The sequence below is a fragment of the Tetrao urogallus genome (assembly GCF_951394365.1).
Source record: "Tetrao urogallus genome assembly, chromosome: 2".
NCBI classification, from domain to species: domain Eukaryota; kingdom Metazoa; phylum Chordata; class Aves; order Galliformes; family Phasianidae; genus Tetrao; species Tetrao urogallus.
The window spans coordinates 11,925,687-11,943,429 of NC_136814.1; the positions used below are offsets into that span (position 1 = coordinate 11,925,687).

Here is a 17,743-nt window from a genome sequence, read left to right on the forward strand (position 1 = left end):
ACATTTGATTTTATGTGTTGATTATTAATTGTCTATGAAAGGCAATTAATGAAAACTTGGGTAACGTTTTGCAATTTGTCATTTATAGTTGTTTACTTTTGCATTTTTATTTATACTGAAGTTTTCTTCATCCATCTCTTTTTCTGTCTCTCTCCCTTCCTTTGTTTTTTTTTCTTTCTTGCTGATTTCATTAAAATAGGACTCCTTTTCCTCTTCTTCATCCTCATTGATTGATTTTATCGATGACGTAAGTCTTTGGTTTTCAAACCAGTAAATCCCTCAATAACAGAGATCAGTTGATTGATTTGGGGTATTTGAACAATAATGCAGTCAAATAAAATGCTGCAAGTGCAGTGGAGAACTATACCTGTAATACTTACACCTGTCTATATAGATAGAATTAAATGGTTTTCTTTATGTGAATAATTCTGTATTGGAGAAGGTTGTTTCTAATGGGGAGAAGCTGCTTTGGGGTCTTTACTTTAGAAAATAGTTCTAAAATTTCTGGCATACTTCTATCACTTAGTTCTATTGCTTCCTGTCATTCTGTCAGTTGTCTCCAAAACTCTTCTGGTCACTTCAATGGAAATGTTTCCTTTAAACCTGTATTGCGGGAAGTAATTTTGATTTCGGCTTTGAAGTGACCTTCTTGATTGATTTCTTTTTACTGCCTTTTGAGATGCTAATTTTTAATCACAGCAGTGTTTAAAAATTTGCCCTGATTAGCTGCTTGCTAAGGAAATTAAATTACAAGCTGAAAATTGACTGCATTGTATTTCTTCCAGGCTGAAGTAATAAGCACATAATTGTAAATGCTCAGAGGCTTTAAATACTCTACATCATTTGTGGACAACCACCCATTGCCATTCTTTGTATACTGTGCGTGTACATCTGTGTTCTTTGATATACACATACAAAAGTGTGTAGCATTTAAAGTACAATAATCATACTTGCATTAGAATGGAGTATAATTTATTTTATTCTAGAAATATTTGTTGTGAATGATGTAACAAGAAAAGTATTGTATACAGATCTATTCTACTGATTGCATTTCCTTTCACCAATTCTGAAAGAACTCTTTTCGTTGAGACAGGTAGAGTTTCCCGTTTTGTAAAATGTGTAATAAATGAATTTTTATGTCCTTTACTGGGTTAAGGAAGTGTTCTGTATGTTGCCATAGCATTAGGAGCTTAGTTTGTGTCAGCAGGCTCTTTCATACCAAGGTACTTCTGAAAGAAGTATCTATTACTCTCCTACAGTGATTCATGAAGACATTGGAGCACACACTCAGATGAAGTCTTGTTTGGTACCCAGATTTTATTTTTGGAGTAGCTCCAAGTATTAATGTGTATAATGTTACATCTGGATGATGTAATGCATACAGAATCAAACTTCGAATGCTGTATCTTCAAGCTGAATCCAACAGCTGTTTTTTTCTCAATTGCTTTGGGCAGGAGTACATTGCACTGGTGAGGGGCTAACCTCACTAACAGAGGGGCAGAATGTTATCTCACAAATCTGCTGAAACTCCAGACCCAGAGAGTTGAGTGTTCAAAGATGAGAAAAGTGCTTTGCAGACGAGTACAGTGCCTGCTGAGTTACCTTTCTTTTTTGAAAGAGAAATGTCTGTTGACCTCATTAGTACTGGAAAGTAGTGTAATTAAGTTGTGTTTAAAGTTAATTCTGCATCCTTCTTTACTTGGACAACTATTTGATTCATTCGTGGATTCTTAATACCTAGTTCACTTGTCAAGATGAGTGGTTTAATATGGTTCAGCTAATTAAGTAGGTTCAGTGTCCATATATTTGGCTGAACTTAAAATGAGGGGCTCCTCCTCTCTCTGTCCACATCAGGGCTCTTTTCCTCTCCCCCCACATGAAAGAAAAGAAAAGCAGAGTATTTGCTGGATATGACCTCCATTCCCTTTTCAGTGTCTCTTTTTGATTGTAGTTACCTTGAATGTTTCCTGTAGCATCTCAAGGAGAGCTAAACCTATGCTCAGTCATATCTGAAAAGTGGATGGGCTCCTTAAATTAAGTCCAGGGAAGTATTAGAAGTCCTTAGGTTAGACTCAATATAGGATGGTTTTCAAGAAAGTCTCTTCTGTCATCAGGATCCCACAGTAAATATTATCAATGGCCTGAAATGAATCTCCACCCTCTGTGCTTCATTACAAAATGACAGGTTGTAAGCAGTACTGATTTTGACTTGCTGGTTATATTTGACATTTATTGGATAGGTGTCATATTCTGTGTCTGCCTTCCAAATAGTGTATTTGTTTATCCCTGAGAATGATTGCAGTAAATGCTAATTGCCTCAGTGAGGAAAACAATAGCTTTGTGTTTTCTCTGGAGAGAATTAAAAAATAGATATCTCACTGTCTGTGGCCTGCAGATGCCGAGCAAGAAAATGAGTAGCTCAGTACTCCGAGTAACAGTCGCTGCTGTTCCAGCTGTTCCTCCTTAAATCCTTAATCCTTGATCAGATGTACAAAACTAGTGCTGAAATCTTCATGGTTGCAGAAGCTAATGTGTCCAGAAATGATCCTTGTTTCTGCTGTGTGCATGGGAGAGTGTGAAGAGGAGCAGACGTAGGTTTTGCTGTCTGAGGTTTCAGATTTTGGTGGGAGGGCAGTCACCCTCAGTGACTCTGCTGTACTTTCTTCTAAATCTTCATCTTTGTTGCCTTGTGTATCGCAGGCTGTTGGTAGCATCACATAGGTCTGAAGTCTGCTGTGTTCCTGGAAGTGTCTGATAATGGCACTGCTGAGCAGTGGGTTTTGAGCTTGTTTTATTTTTTATAAAGGTTGATCTTTGTGTGTCTCACCAGCTAATGGAAGCAATCAAGTTGTTTTGTTTAAAGTTGAGTCAGTGATTATTTAGTAATAGTAAAATGGAATTCCAGTTACCCTTTGCAAAATTTTTTTCACTTGCTGTGAAAGATTATTTTTTCCTGTTGTAACACATTATGAATTAAAAATAGCTTTCTTAAATTATCCTGTGGGATTTTAGTTAAACTAAACAAATCTTAGACAGCAGAATAAGTCATGTTCTCAATTTTTATTTTTAAATAGTCCTGTACAGTAGAGTGGTCTGACTGTACCTGTACATTTGTAATAAAGTTTAGAATAATCCTTAATGATACTTTACATTGGCTATATTGCTCCTCCAGGAGATGGCCTTATTCATCTTGTTCAGAACACAGAGATATACTGACTGCAAGTTTTGCTGCTTTGGTGTAACGTAGCCTACAGTTTCACTGTTACTGTCCAGTGTAAAGATGCAAACTTTAAAATAACTGTTCCTTTCTGTGATGTTTCTTTCCGCTTGTTGCCCCAGAATACTGTTTTGAAAATACTTTTAAAAATGAACATGTCTGTGTGTGTCTAAAAACTACACCTGCAAACATACAGCAATGAATACTGAGCTGATTTCCGTGTCACTGTTTGGTTTTGTAACATATTCTCCTCCTTTCTTTGTTAAAGCGCTCTCCTTCCTGTATTCCAGCTAACAAAGGCAGACGTGTAAGAGGCTGTCTTACTCTGTGTGGCCCTTTATTTTTGCCTGTCATGTACATGCCTTCGTTTAATGTATGGATCGTCTGCATGTCTTGTGCTGCTGCTGCTCTTTGCTGCTGCTGCTGCTGCTGCTGTGCTTTTTGTTGTTTTACAGCCGTGGACTAAAAGCTTTTGGATAATTTGTTTTGGTAATACTTCCATGTGCGGAATATCATTGTAGCTTTGTCTACTTTTTCATCTCAGTGTGGAAGTTCATTGTGAGAGCTGTTCAAGTTGCTGCAGGATGAGAGATGTTAAATAAGCAGGATGAGAACATGCCAATTGAGGGCCTGTTTGAAGAGGGTGTGTGTAAGAGTTTCCTACAGAAGATAAATTTTGGCATTCAGGAGGCCTATCATAGCAAGTGATTGAAAATAGCACAGAGATACATAGCAAGAGGGAAACTGAGTGTTGAAGAGGACAGGACAAATTCATACAAGGAAAGCAGAGTTGTATGTGTTATAGTCTGCTAAGCTATGGTGTTTCACAAAGCAAAGTGGAATTCAAAACCTGGTGTTATCCATGCCTTGTCAGACTGCTTTGGTACTAGGTATGCTGTGCACATTTTGAACTCACATTGCTTCTTTTGATTCTTTTTTGTATAGAAGATAATAGGAACAGGAAAGTATAGACAGCATTTAAAATGAATTTTCAATAAACTATGATACACACAGCTCCAATATTTACCTTAAATATGTAAATCAAAGCACACATGTCTGTGTTCAAGGCAAGCTTACAGTAACTGCTTGCTTTTGCCTACTGTGGCTCCAGTTCAGATATGTTTGCACAGTAGTCAACTTTGGCTCAGGCCTTCGCAGGTGACGTTGTGTAGCCCACCAAACACAGAGTGGTGGAAGCCAACAAGGCTATTACAATTTGATCTGAAATGTTGTTTTCCTAATCTTGGTTTAAAACTAATTTTAGTGATGTTAATATGAGCCACTTAAATTGAGTTCAGTTGCTTCTGTAACTTTCTTCTCATTGAAGTAAAGAACCTGAAGATTACTGCAGCATTACAGCTTATGGCTCTGTTTCTACAGTGAAGTTGGTGGTTAAATTCCCTTCAAACTCAGTAATAGTAGATCAGGTTTCTGTCTGTTTTGTGGGCTTTTTATGTTCATAAGCTAAGTAAAAATAGATCTGTAACTAGTTCAGCAGTTGATTTTGCTCCACAAAGGCTTTGTAGGACATTCCAGAATAGTTCCATCATTTATTATTATCCTGGTACCAAAGTTTTTAACAGACACCGCGAAAATTGTTTGGTATGCAGATGCTACTTTGAAGGGAGGACCTTCTGAGTATGTGGAAATGTTTATGCAATTATAGATATGATCTCTGGACTTAACTTACAGAAGACAAGGAACATCTGCTTCTTGCTATGAAAAATTTTCCAGTGGTTACTCACTGGGTTTATTTTTTAAATAAGGCTGTTAAGAAGTAGCTAGATTTTTTGAGGTTAGACAGTTTACATGTCACGTTATCACATCTTTAGGCTTTATTTATTTATTTAAAAAAAAAAGTTTAAAATACTTAACTCAATTTGTCTAAGGATTCATAAGTGCTTCTGATGCTGGGTAAAGCTTCCAATTATAATTTGCTTCCGATAAATCAGTGTTCAGAATGTTTGCTTTACTGCTATTTTTTGCCTCAGTGCTTGAGATACATGATCTGTGTGTGGAAAACAGGTGTACTGCATGGTGAGAAAGTCTGTTCTCACTACAGAGAGAAGATGCATCTTAGTATGCCTGTGTTGATTAAGCTGATGAGCCTTTTTTTTTTTTTTTTTTTTTTTTTTTGAAGGCTATGGCAAAGAAGCCATTAAACTTAACTCACTACAATTGAAAAATAAACAAAAAAACAACCAAACAACAAGAGAGCTTCATCTGCACCTGTTCACTACCATGGTTAATTTCTTGAGAACAGTGTATGCATGTATAAGATTGGCTTGGCGTTATGTTTTATACACACAAAGCAGTAAAGTTTTTGGAATTCCTATTGTGATGTCAGTGACAAATGAGGAAAAAAAATAATTGGAATATTCAAATATATCTGTAAAAGTTGCTGCAGATTTTATTTTGTGCACAAAGTAGCCAAATCCTTAGCAATGATTAACAGTTGATAATGTTGCTTCAGAAAAGCCCAACAGGTAGTGGAGCCATCTGTAGGCCTCCAGCTTTTAGTTTTATTAGTAGGAGAGAAAAGCATCCTCATTTCACTTTAATCATAAAATTGAAATTAACGAAGAAAACTTTGATGTGGAGATGTCATATTTTCAATGAAGAATTTTGCATTCTCTTAAAGACTCTAAAGTTGTTTTATAGGACATCAAATCATACTCATATAAGGGCTGCTCCAAAAGTAATGTCTCCTATTTTATTATGTTGGCCTACCACATCAGAGGCAGATGTTGGTGGGATGGCAACGGAGATTGAACCTTCCCACCAATATTCCATTACATTTTGTTGCTGTGCAACAGATGGCAGCAGAGGGGCAGCCTCTGTAACAAATTGGCATCTGACATGGAAGTGTGCATGGAGCAAAGGGGTGTCCTTGAGTTCCATGATGCAGAAAAAAAATGGCACCCATTGACATTCATCAATGCTTGCTGAATGTTTATGGAGACCCAACAATGGATGTGAGCACGGTGAGGCTGTGGATGGTGGTGGCAGTGACAGTAGAGGTCACCTCTGCTAATGCAGATTTTTACAAGCACAGCATGCAGAGTCTTGTGCCTTGCTGGTGAAAATGCAGAGCTGGTGGTGCTGACTGCTGAAAAAGAGTCTTTTGTAGCTGAGCATGTGCTCTATCAAACCGCATTGTTGTGCTCTTTGTATCTGTTGTGGCTTCCATGGAAATAAATAAGAGGCATTACTTTCAGAGGAACATGCATACTACGCTGTCAGTATAATTCTGTGTTTGGCTTAGTTTCATTGTATGTCAAAGTCTAGGAAAACAGCCCACTGGAGAAACTATATTCCTAATAGTTATTTTCCTTTTTTTGTAGTTCAGATGGAGTACAAAAAACCTGAATTCTCCGTGAAGCACTGATTTAAGGAGATGCATTATTTGCTCTACTTTTTCTTCTAATTTTATTCTAAATACGGTTGCAGTGATTTTCATAGGCTATATGGGAATTCACTCCTAACAGATCTCTCTTACTGATTGACAAAAAAGAGTTGCAATTAGGAAATATTCTTTAAAAGTGCTGAATTACAAATCTGCTTGAGTATTTTTCAGGCCCTTGAACTAGCAGATCTTATGCATGTGTTCACCTTTCATCCAAAGCCATAATGTATTCATAGTTAGTAATTTTTGTTGTAATTTTGTAGCTTGATTAAGAAGTCGCTTAAAACTGATTTTTTCTCTCTCAGTTCTCTCTTAGGAATTCTACTGCTTCCTTATCTTATTTTGGTAAGAATCAAGAACTCTGTTTTAGTGATGCCTTTGATTATTTTTTTTCTTTCTGGAATTATTCTCCTAGATTGATTCAGTTGAGAACTTCACGTTATCCAATACGCCATCACGGGATGAAGATAGCAAGTCTCACCTCCATTCAAGATCAAGGTCTCCTTCTACAGCTAGTGAAATTGAACCAATCGAGGTACTGGGAGTTGACTTTTTGTTTAAGGAGTACTCATATAAAAATTGCTCTAGCAAGTCTTTTTGTTTAGAACTAAACTCATCATTTTGCAGAGACTGTATAGGACCTTGTAAACAGCCTTCTGCTGCATGAGCAGTGAGCTGTATGTAGGGGACCTTATACATCTGGTTAGTTGATTGAGGATGGGGACTGCAAAATCAGTTACTAGATACAATCTCTCTTCATAATGTATTCTTAACTATGAATACTTCAAAAATATTGGTGCAAAGTTAATGTATTGCACTTCATAAGAGCATGTTATGGAGCCTTGCTGAAAGTCTTACCAGTACAAAATACTGGCAAGTCTCTGCAACTGTAATAAAGTATCCCCTTTCCCTCTTAAAAGATTACATTTGCTGATTATTTTGTGCTAGAAAATAATCAAATGGAGATTATGCAAAATAATTTTAGACATTTAAGAAATGAAAATCGCACATCTTTTTAATGACAAGATGTGTATTCCTGTGTTCATACTTTGTTAGTCAGTTTGGTTTCTTTGCTTGTATATCTGGGGATGGAGCAGATGGCAGATTGTAATATTTTTATTTTGTTCAAGCAGTCTTTGATAGTGTGTATTTGATGTCATTTTGATCTTTTGGGGACTAATCCAGGTTACAGATCATCCTCCTCGGTCAATTCACACACCAACCATGCGGACAGCATATATTGGATCGGGACTCTCTGCACCAAAGGTATTCAGTCATGTGTCCGTGAGTTTTGTATTGTAAGGGAAAAAATATCACCCCTGGGCCACAGCTTCAAGGGTCTCGAGAGAGCTCTCTTAGTGCAGAAGCTGATTGCTTTCTAAAATTTAACAGCACGATTCTTATTTTACGTTATGTGGTGTTGACGACTTACAGTTCAGACTTACAGCTCCAGCCTAACAGCACACAGCCATTTGATTATTATATTTGATTCTATTGCACATTGATATGAATTATCAATATGTTAATGTATTTGGTTACGAGTTTGAACTTCAGAAAGACATAAATGAACCAGAATATGAAAGGAAAAAAGATTTCCAAGGGAGACTGTTTTCCAGCATCTATGTGACTAATCTGCCTCCATCCTCTGCATACAGTAAAATCCATGTCACTATGGGACAGTCTCAGGTTGGCCTAAAGATTGGCCTTAGAAAATTATATTCCAAAGGGCAAAGACTGAGCCTAAAATGAAACCTTCGATTTGGGGGAATTTTTTGGTAAGCAACATGGAGTGAAAACAACATTCAGCACTGCAGCACTGGGAGAAGGAATTTAATTTTTTCTGTTTTCTGGCTTTTGCCCGTATAAAAGCTGATTTTATGTCAGTTGTTGAAATTAATTTGCAGTTGGCCTATTGACAACATCTTACTAGAGAGATTAAAAATATTATGTGTGTGCACGTGGAATCACGCAAAACAGACTTAACTGTGCACATCATTGTATTTTTGCAAATGTTTTGCTTGAACAGTGTGCTGTGCTATGAGCTTAGATCTTCAGCAAACACCTTTATGTCTGTGAAAAAATAACTATTCTTCAGAAGCACTGCAGGTACTAACATCCTTTTCTGCTTTTTTCACAGCCTAAAGCCCACCAGTTTGTAGTGAAATCGTTTAATACTCCAACAAAATGCAATCAATGCACATCTCTGATGGTTGGTTTAATAAGACAGGGCTGCACTTGTGAAGGTAAGTAAGGCAGGAAATGGGAACCGAAATTCATACAGATGCAGATTGTTCAATGAATGTTGTGCAAGAGTGCAGGTGTCTTCTATTCACATTATGAATGACAGAATATATGCATATGATGCCATCTTCTAATAGTGGAAGTCAAATACTTTGAACATCTCATGAAAAGATTACCAAGTTATCTGGTGAAATACTAATTCTGGTTGGTGGCAGAAGAGTTCAGTTGAGTTTATTTAAAATAGCAATACAGGGCCACAGTCAGTGGTTAAGTGTGCTGACAGAAGCCTTGCTTATGTGAGGTCATTGTGTAAGGCAGTTTTTCTATTTAGTACCAATTTTGTTTCTTTCTAGGACTGATTTGCACTAGGTTTGTATATTCACAGAATAACATACATCACTTAGTAGAGTTGCCAGCTTTTTGTTTACTAGTAGAGATGGGCCTGGAAAAAAAATCATAGGGAAATTATTTCAATATGAACTTCTAATTTTTCTTACTTGAATGAAACCAGACCTTAGCTGTACAGCTCTGAAACTACACAGCTCTGAATTCAGATCATACCAGACCATGTGCATGAATTTACATTTCTGTCTCAGTGTAGCAAAATTCAGTACAAATATTTGGTTGTTAGCAAAAAAACCAAGTGTTATGTTGTCATCATAATGATAGCTTTTGCATTGCAGGAAATAACCATTAAACCCATTTGTTCCTTTTCCTCTTTACAAGTGTGTGGATTCTCCTGCCACGTGACCTGTGCAGACAAGGCCCCTGCAGTGTGTCCAATCCCTCCTGAACAGACTAAGGGCCCTTTGGGAATAGATCCTCAGAAAGGTATAGGAACAGCTTATGAAGGACATGTCCGAGTAAGTATCAGGTGGCTGCACTTGGGACACTTAAGTTAAATTTTTTTGCTTTCTGGAGTGAAACTATTAATTATTGAATTGCAATTTTTGAGGAGGCATTTAAGGCCAGGTTGGATAGGGCTCTGGACAGCTTGTTCTGAAGGTTGACAACCCTGTCTACAGGAGGGGCTTGGACATCAATGGTTTTTAAGGTCCCTTCCAACCTATGGTCCTGTGATTTTTGTACTGTAAGTTTAATCTTTGCACACAAAGTTACAGAGAGGTGATCAGAATTTATTTTGCTATAGGTACCAAAACCAGCTGGTGTAAAGAAAGGTTGGCAGAGAGCGCTGGCAGTAATCTGTGATTTTAAACTCTTCCTGTATGACATAGCAGAAGGAAAAGCATCGCAGCCAAGTGTGGTAGTGAGTCAGGTCATAGACATGAGGTAAGCTTTCTGGTGCTGAGTTGGAGCTTGCCGTGGGAGTGGGGGGTGGCAATTCAGCTTTCATTACTACTTCATGTACTACATTTCATCTCCTGAGCTGTGTAGAAGATCTGGAATGCATAAAGAAGATAATTATATTCTTTTCAGGTTGGATAGAGTTTTTGAAGATCAATTGATCTTTGTGGTTAAAATTAGTATAACTTTTTATGTAGAAGGATTTGTACCTTGTTCATCTTCAGCATTATTGAAGTGCTGCTGATATCACTGAGGGTTGAGAGGACATGTAAGCTATAATTGAATACATTAAAACTTCTAGGGTGTTTGGATTTTTATGAAATACTTGGAAGGATGTTCTTACTTCAGTGTCTTCTTTGTAGTTTGATTTTTGAAAAGTTTTAAATTTAAACAGACATAAAAACAAGTATCTGGAGTAGTTTTTTTTTCTTTCGGCATATACCAGGAATTAGTTACGTAGCAAAGCATGTATGTGTTTCATCTGCAGAGAACCAGAAAAGTTGCAATGACTTTAAAAGCTAGATCTCAGTACTGTCTTCTTGTGCCTTAGCAAAAGAAAAAAGAAAAAGATTAGCAAATCAAGATTATCGGTACTATGGAAATTAAGTTCAAAAAAAAGCACACAACAACAACGAGTACACAGATTTGACTCTGTTTAACTCTTTTGCAATAATGTTTATGGTCTCCACAAGGGATGAAGAATTCTCAGTGAGTTCTGTCTTGGCTTCGGATGTCATCCATGCAAATCGAAAAGATATCCCCTGTATCTTTAGAGTAAGTATGTGTGTCTTGAACTTATTAACCCAGAAGGAGAGGATTTCACTCGGTGACGTGCGATGTGCATTCACAGAGTGCTTACTAATGTTTAACTTCTTCTGCAAGTTCTGGCTGCGCGGTATTCATGGCTGCAGCAGTGCATAAAGCTCTGTACTTCTATCCACGCGTATCATAAATTTTTTCATGGTAAAATAGCACTGATACATAGCACCCATCTCTGTTTTACACAGTTTTTTTTTCTTTCTAATCTTCTCATTAAGACCTATATCTTACGAGCTTTCTGTTCGTCACTTGGAATTCTTTTGTTCATGATTTTCTACATTTTCATTTCCCAGAGTTGCTTTCTGCTTCTTAGTTTGATTTGTTGAGTTACTCCTGAAGCCTTTGTTGTATATTAATTCTTGGTACATGAGCACTGGATCTCATAACTACCTCATCAGGTAGTTATTACAGAAATCCAGCATAGCATATTCATGAAAATCTGTCATTTGCATGGTATCAGAGCATTTTGCCGTCATTGACTTTTTCTATTACTGTTCTGGATATTTAATTGAAGATTTGACCTCAGTGAAAAATCTTTGGTGTCTAATTCCTGTATCATTTCTTTTCTGTACCACTGTATTCCACTCCTTGACTTTCCTGCTTTCAGACTATTCATTGCTCTGCATGCTGAGAGGAGATAAATATCCCAAAGTAGTTCTCACTTTTATCTGTTACAGTTGTACCAAGTACATGAAAAATTTCATAAATCATTCTTGTGTATATACCATTCCTATTGCATTCATTAACAGTGAAAGCTATTGTTTAAAAAATATGGTTTGCTTTGTAAGGAATGCTCTACGTTATAAAATCACTGAGATGAATACCACTCTGATTTAGAGTGAGTGTTTCCTTATTACAGAATGAGTATAAATGCATGTAAGAAAGTAAAGTTTTCAGATTTTGCTGAGTTATTCACATTAGCTTTTTCTGTGATAGTTTTTCTATTAAGTAAGGTTAAATTTTTTGCTCAGACAGCTAATTGAAGGAGCATCTAAATGCATTTGATATTCTTGTATAAATGATCGGGATGAAATCTTTTATTGCTTAAGATTTAAAATATATATTTAAAATTTTTTCAGGTCACAGCTTCCCAACTCTCTGCAACCAGTAATAAGTGTTCAATCCTGATTCTAACAGACGGTGAGAATGAAAAAAGCAAGTGGGTAGGAGTGCTGAATGAATTGCATAGAATCTTGAAGAAGAACAAACTCAAAGACCGCTCAGTCTATGTTCCCAAAGAAGCTTATGACAGCACCTTACCCCTCATCAAAACAACACAGTCAGCAGCAATCATAGGTATGAAATAAATAAGAAATCTGGCTCAGTAATGACATTCCCCCATACGCACACATTTATAATAATGAGCTACATTGGCTAACAGTTGGATATTGCAGTTTTGCTATTCTGTAAAGACAACTCCTTCACTGGGCAAAATTGGAACCATAAAATAGGTGTGAATCACTGATTTTTACAATAGTCTGCTTCTGTGTCCAGAGAGAGAACTGGAGAGTTGAGAAAGAGCTTAGTAATTTTAAATGCAACCACACAAAATGTTGAACTCAGATTATTTGAATTTGATGTCTTAATTATTTCAGTGTCAGTAGTATACTTAAATATCCGAGTGATTTGTTAAAAATAATGTTTCTTGTGTTATATCTGCTAACAGGAGAAGTGGGAAAATGTGGGTTTTTTTTTTTAGAAATTTGAAAGCCAGGGTGGTTTCCAATGTTTTGTTTAGTTTTGGTAGATCATAGAATCGTTAAGGCTGGAAAAGACCTCTAAGATAAGTCCAGCCGTCTACCTACCGCCAGTATTGCCCTCTGAACCACAGCTCAAAGTACCACATCTGCCCTTTCCTTAAACACCTCCAGGGAAAGTGACTCCACCACTTCCCTGAGCAACCAGTTCCAATGCCTGACCAATGCCTTCTTTCTGAGAAGTAGTCCTTCCAGATATCCAACCTGAATCTCCCTTGGTGCAACTAGAGGCCATTCCCTCTTGTTCTGTCACTATTTACCTGGCAAAAGAGGCTGTGTTGGTTAAGGCTTTTTATTTATTTCAAGATATTAAAAAACTGTTAATCAGAATTATCACACTTGTTGAAAAAGTGCTTTAAAAATAACCTTTTTTTTTTTTTTTTTTTTTTTAATTAATGTCGTAGATCATGAAAGAATAGCACTGGGGAATGAAGAAGGGTTATTTGTTGTGCATGTCACCAAAGACGGTAAGAGACTGGAAACTGATAATAATTTCCCTTAATAATCAAAAACTGACTTCATAAGGCTTTTTCTTTTTCAGTATCCCCAGTTCCATTTTAGTTGGTTTTATTGTGTTACCAGCTGGGCAGCCCTATGCGAGAGCAGATGATCAAGATCACACTGTTCTGTGTGCTTTCTGTTTTGGGTATCTGTGCTTTCTGTTTTGGCTATCTAGGACTTTTGCCTTCTCTTCTCTTGCTGCGCACTGCAGTAAGGAGGCTGGCTTGGTGTTCACTGTAACCTCCTCCTTAGTGCTGGAAATTAAACCTCACTTTCAGTAGAGTAGAGACATGACTATTTTTAAAATGAATTGTTAATAACACTTCAGCTGCTATTGAAGCGCCTGCTTGTCCCTTTTTCTGATAAGAGTCAGATTTTATCCAGCCATTATCAGTTTTGGAATCATTAAAATACAAGTTTTTATTGTTGTATATTTAAATAAAGCAAAGGAGTAATAAAGGGAATTTCTCGTGCTTACCCAACAGAGTTTTTAATCGGTTTGCATTTTACCATGATATACATGAATTGTGGTGTTTCTGTTTGGTTTTATTGTAGAGATAATCCGTGTTGGTGATAATAAGAAGGTTCATCAGATTGAGCTTATCCCAAGCGAACAGCTCATTGCAGTAATCTCAGGACGAAACCGTCACGTGCGACTTTTCCCTATGACAGCCCTGGATGGAAGGGAGACTGAGTTTTATAAGCTGGCAGAAACAAAGGGCTGCCAGTCAATAGTTTCTGGACATGTGCGCCATGGAGCCCTTACATGCCTGTGTGTAGCTATGAAAAGGCAGGTCCTCTGTTATGAACTAAATCAGAGTAAGACGCGTCACAAAAAGATCAAGGAGATCCAAGTCCAGGGGAACGTCCAGTGGATGTCGGTCTTCAGTGAGCGACTTTGTGTGGGCTACCAGTCAGGTTTCTTAAAACATCCCCTTCATGGAGAAGGCAGCCCACACAGTCTGCTCCATCCAGATGACCACACGCTATCATTTATCTCACAGCAGCCAACTGATGCCATCTGTGCAGTCGAAATCTCAAATAAAGAATACCTGCTGTGTTTTAGCAGCGTAGGGGTTTACGTTGACTGCCAGGGCCGAAGATCGAGACAACAAGAATTGATGTGGCCTGCAACTCCATCATCTTGCTGTAAGTTGCTCTGTGTGTCACTTTAACTTGCTATTATACATTGAAGTGATCCCTGCTTCTATTAATATCCACAGAAAGTGAAATACGAGGAAAATTGCCCAACAGTTAAATGAAGACTCAGCTTCTGTGTCAGCAGCTTTAAGTCTCGTCAGAGGGTTTAAACTTGATCTCATTTACACTGGCTTTGCAAACTCTGTAACATACATATGCTGTTGTAGCTAGCATAAAAAGAAATCAAAGGTCTGGATCTTGAAGTAAGTTGCCCGATGTCTGATTTCTAAACTCATGGCCTGTACTCTAGAACAGCAGAAAGCCTTAGGTCCTAGAGGGGCTATCTGGGATCTGTTTGCATTCACTACTACTGAAACTAGACTGTTGTTGTTTAAAACCTTGCAATTTGATTGAACTTCGTCTCAGCATTGAAACTCAAACTTTCTTGTTGTCATCAGGATCTGATAGTTTAACTTGTCTTTCTCTTAATGGTAGAGTCTTGCTTATTGTGTTATTTTTTTTCTTTTCTTTTTATGTTCCTCCTTCATTCTCTCAATTTGTTTCTTGTTCATTTTCTCTTTCCTCACTTTTTTTTTTAAAATTCAGCTTTGAATTTTTTACTCCCTCTTCCTCTCCAAAATACAACATCTGACAGGCAATGTAGAAAATGTATTTCCTAACCTTAAGGGAAAAAAAATGATGTTTTTCAAAATTACAATTCCCAACAAGACATATGTTAAGCGTTTATTATATATATATTTTTAAAGTTGGAACTTTATATGTGTGACAGAGGAAAAAATGCAATGCCTAGCTTTCTCTTTTTGTTGTCTTTCTGAGTGTTCTTGAAGAGTAGCCAAATTTGTCCTCAGATTGTTTGCAATCGAGCACAGTCTTAGGCTTCTTACTTACTTCGTTGTGGCAGCTCTGCAGTCATGCTGCAGGGGGAGATTAATGTTTCTCCTGGTCTGAGTAAAGCCTCTTCTGAATGTGAAAGGATCCATTTTTACAGGCTGTGTATCACTTCTGTTTTCCAAGCAAGAGCATGATTATTACAGTATCAGTACTCAAATAGTGAATGAATCGAAATGAAATATTACATTTGGTTAAAAACAGATATTTTCACATATATGACATGTTTGTGTCATTGACACCTGTGGAATTTCTTTCATTGCCCTTAAACAAAGCAATTTGATTTTGTTCCAACTGAAAATAGAGGTATATTTTGTAGCAAAACTGTTAGATTTAAACATAAATTCAATGCTTTTGTTATTCTTGGCAGACCATGGCAGTCTTTTTGGCGACATGGAAATACTGAATTCTCCTTAGTGGTCCCAGTGGAACAAATTTCATGCTGGGGACATGTGCCAGATGAGTAGCATAGAATTCTCTTTACGGTCTGGAAAACACAAAAAGAGAATTAGAGCTAGAAGGAAACATGAGCACTATGTCATGGTGCTTAGTTCCAACTGATGTTCACTTAGTATGTAGTCCGGAGACCAAACTCATTCAAACAAGTGACGGTTATTAAATAACACTAAATTAAATACACATCATGTACTAAAAACTCTTAAAGATAGAATTTTTAGAGGAAAAAAACGTTGAACCACATTAGTGTTTGGCAATGTAAATTGGAGCCCCATATAGTAAAAATAGTTTGGTTCTGCACAGTTAAAACAAAAATCTTCTGATGGTTTTAGGTTTTTTGTTGATGTTGGTTTGCTTTTACAATAAATTTCATGATCTTCTTTTTAGTTATAACATGTTTTTAAGCCAAGGTTGTTGTTGGATTGTAGTTTTGTTTTCTGTGTTTCTTAGTAGTAGTAGTATGGTCAGACCCTGAGAAGTTGTGTATCACCAGCCCTGTCTAAAAGCACATGACAATTTATCATTCCGTCTCAGGTTACAATGCACCATACCTCTCTGTGTATAGCGAAAATGCAATTGATATCTTTGACGTGAACTCCATGGAGTGGATTCAGACTATTCCTCTCAAAAAGGTAACTTGCTGTTTTAGTATCAGTTAAAGGATATGGCTGCACTGTGATATTTCTTTGTTATGGTCATACGGTGCTGTTTTTAAGGACATTAGAGGTTGTCATTAAAACTGCCTGTTTTAAACATGATTGAATTAAAAGAAGTATTGCAGCCAGAATTCTGTCAGGTTTTGATCACTTATCGAATGGAAGCAGTTTTTGAAAACTTGGCACTACCTGAACTTTTAGGAGGTCTTACAGCTGCAGCAGGCTTCATAGCCAGGGTAGTTGATGCCCCACGCCTATCCATGTTGGAGAGGCATTTGAATAATATCCTTGGTAGAATGCTCTGACTGAAGTAGGCAGTTGGACTCGATCTTTGTAGGTCCCTTCCAACTGAATCATTCTCTATTTAAAGCTGGAGAGAGAAAGGCTTGTTTCTAACACAGCTGAAGAGTGGAATGGTTGTTTCCTTATGAAGCTGTAGGTCAAAAATATTAGTAGGTTTTAGCAGTCTATATATAGTCTTAACAAGTCAAAAAGTGTAATTGTGACATGATACTAACACAAACCAAAGGCACAGCTTAGTGGTTTGTGCACATCTTAGATAAAACTATACTGTTATATGAAGTAGGCTTCTTATGGAAATATTTATATAAATGCTGGTAGGAATGGTGTTAAACCTGTGTCTTTAAAGAGAATTTTAGGCAGCTCTCTGTGTTCTAGATCTCCAAACAGGAGTTTAAAATCTAAAATTGCCCTTACCTCAGCTTTGAGGATTTAATGACTCACAACTCTTGATTCTGAGAGCATGCATGTGTCATGAGAGAGGAAAACACTGCTTCCTCCAGCCTCTCTTTCTTCTTTGAGGCAAACTTTACTTTGCACAGTTACACTGTTCTGCTGTCTGGTTGATGTTATAACAGTACTGTGTTTATGAAGTTTATATTGCTCCTTGGAGCTTTTAGAAGAAGATGTGCTATATAAGTAGAGTTACTAAAAAGCTGATTTTCCTTGCTTCAGGTACGACCCTTGAATACAGAAGGATCACTCAACCTTTTAGGTTTGGAGACGGTTAGATTAATATATTTCAAAAACAAAATGGCAGGTAAGTAAAGAGGAGCTGTTTTTCATCATGAAAGTTTTTGTTTAGAAAGAGCATTCTGGGAGAGAGCCATGCTTACAGATTCCACAGTAGTTGTAACGATACAGTTGTCTGACAGACAGGTAGTCTGATTTTTTTTTTCCCCTCCTAAATATGCACTGAAAATTTGTAAAAGTCTGAGAATAAGAGAATGATGAGTTTTTCTCCCAGATCTAGTATTAAATGCCAAGATGACATCTACCTATGCCTTCATAGTTTAAGGATTAATAGTTACCTTGG

General features: G+C 37.1%; 1 protein-coding gene across 4 annotated transcripts in view; it reads left to right on the plus strand.

Annotated features, from left to right (window-relative positions):
- CDC42BPA (CDC42 binding protein kinase alpha) overlaps positions 1 to 17,743 on the plus strand; it is a gene marked incomplete at both ends in the record, with an annotated part of 150,362 nt that overhangs the window by 115,769 nt on the left and 16,850 nt on the right. For 2 of the 4 annotated variants that reach the window (XM_079550159.1, XM_079550160.1), the window contains 12 exons: positions 3,486 to 3,524; positions 7,039 to 7,158; positions 7,809 to 7,889; positions 8,761 to 8,866; positions 9,591 to 9,727; positions 10,015 to 10,154; positions 10,862 to 10,943; positions 12,068 to 12,284; positions 13,150 to 13,212; positions 13,802 to 14,395; positions 16,286 to 16,383; positions 17,383 to 17,467. In XM_079550159.1, the coding sequence (XP_079406285.1) occupies positions 3,486 to 3,524; positions 7,039 to 7,158; positions 7,809 to 7,889; positions 8,761 to 8,866; positions 9,591 to 9,727; positions 10,015 to 10,154; positions 10,862 to 10,943; positions 12,068 to 12,284; positions 13,150 to 13,212; positions 13,802 to 14,395; positions 16,286 to 16,383; positions 17,383 to 17,467 (1,762 nt within the window). Of the gene's footprint in view, positions 1 to 199; positions 248 to 3,485; positions 3,525 to 7,038; positions 7,159 to 7,808; positions 7,890 to 8,760; positions 8,867 to 9,590; positions 9,728 to 10,014; positions 10,155 to 10,861; positions 10,944 to 12,067; positions 12,285 to 13,149; positions 13,213 to 13,801; positions 14,396 to 16,285; positions 16,384 to 17,382; positions 17,468 to 17,743 lie in introns of all 4 variants that reach the window. The other 2 variants (XM_079550162.1, XM_079550161.1) reach the window with 2 other exon arrangements.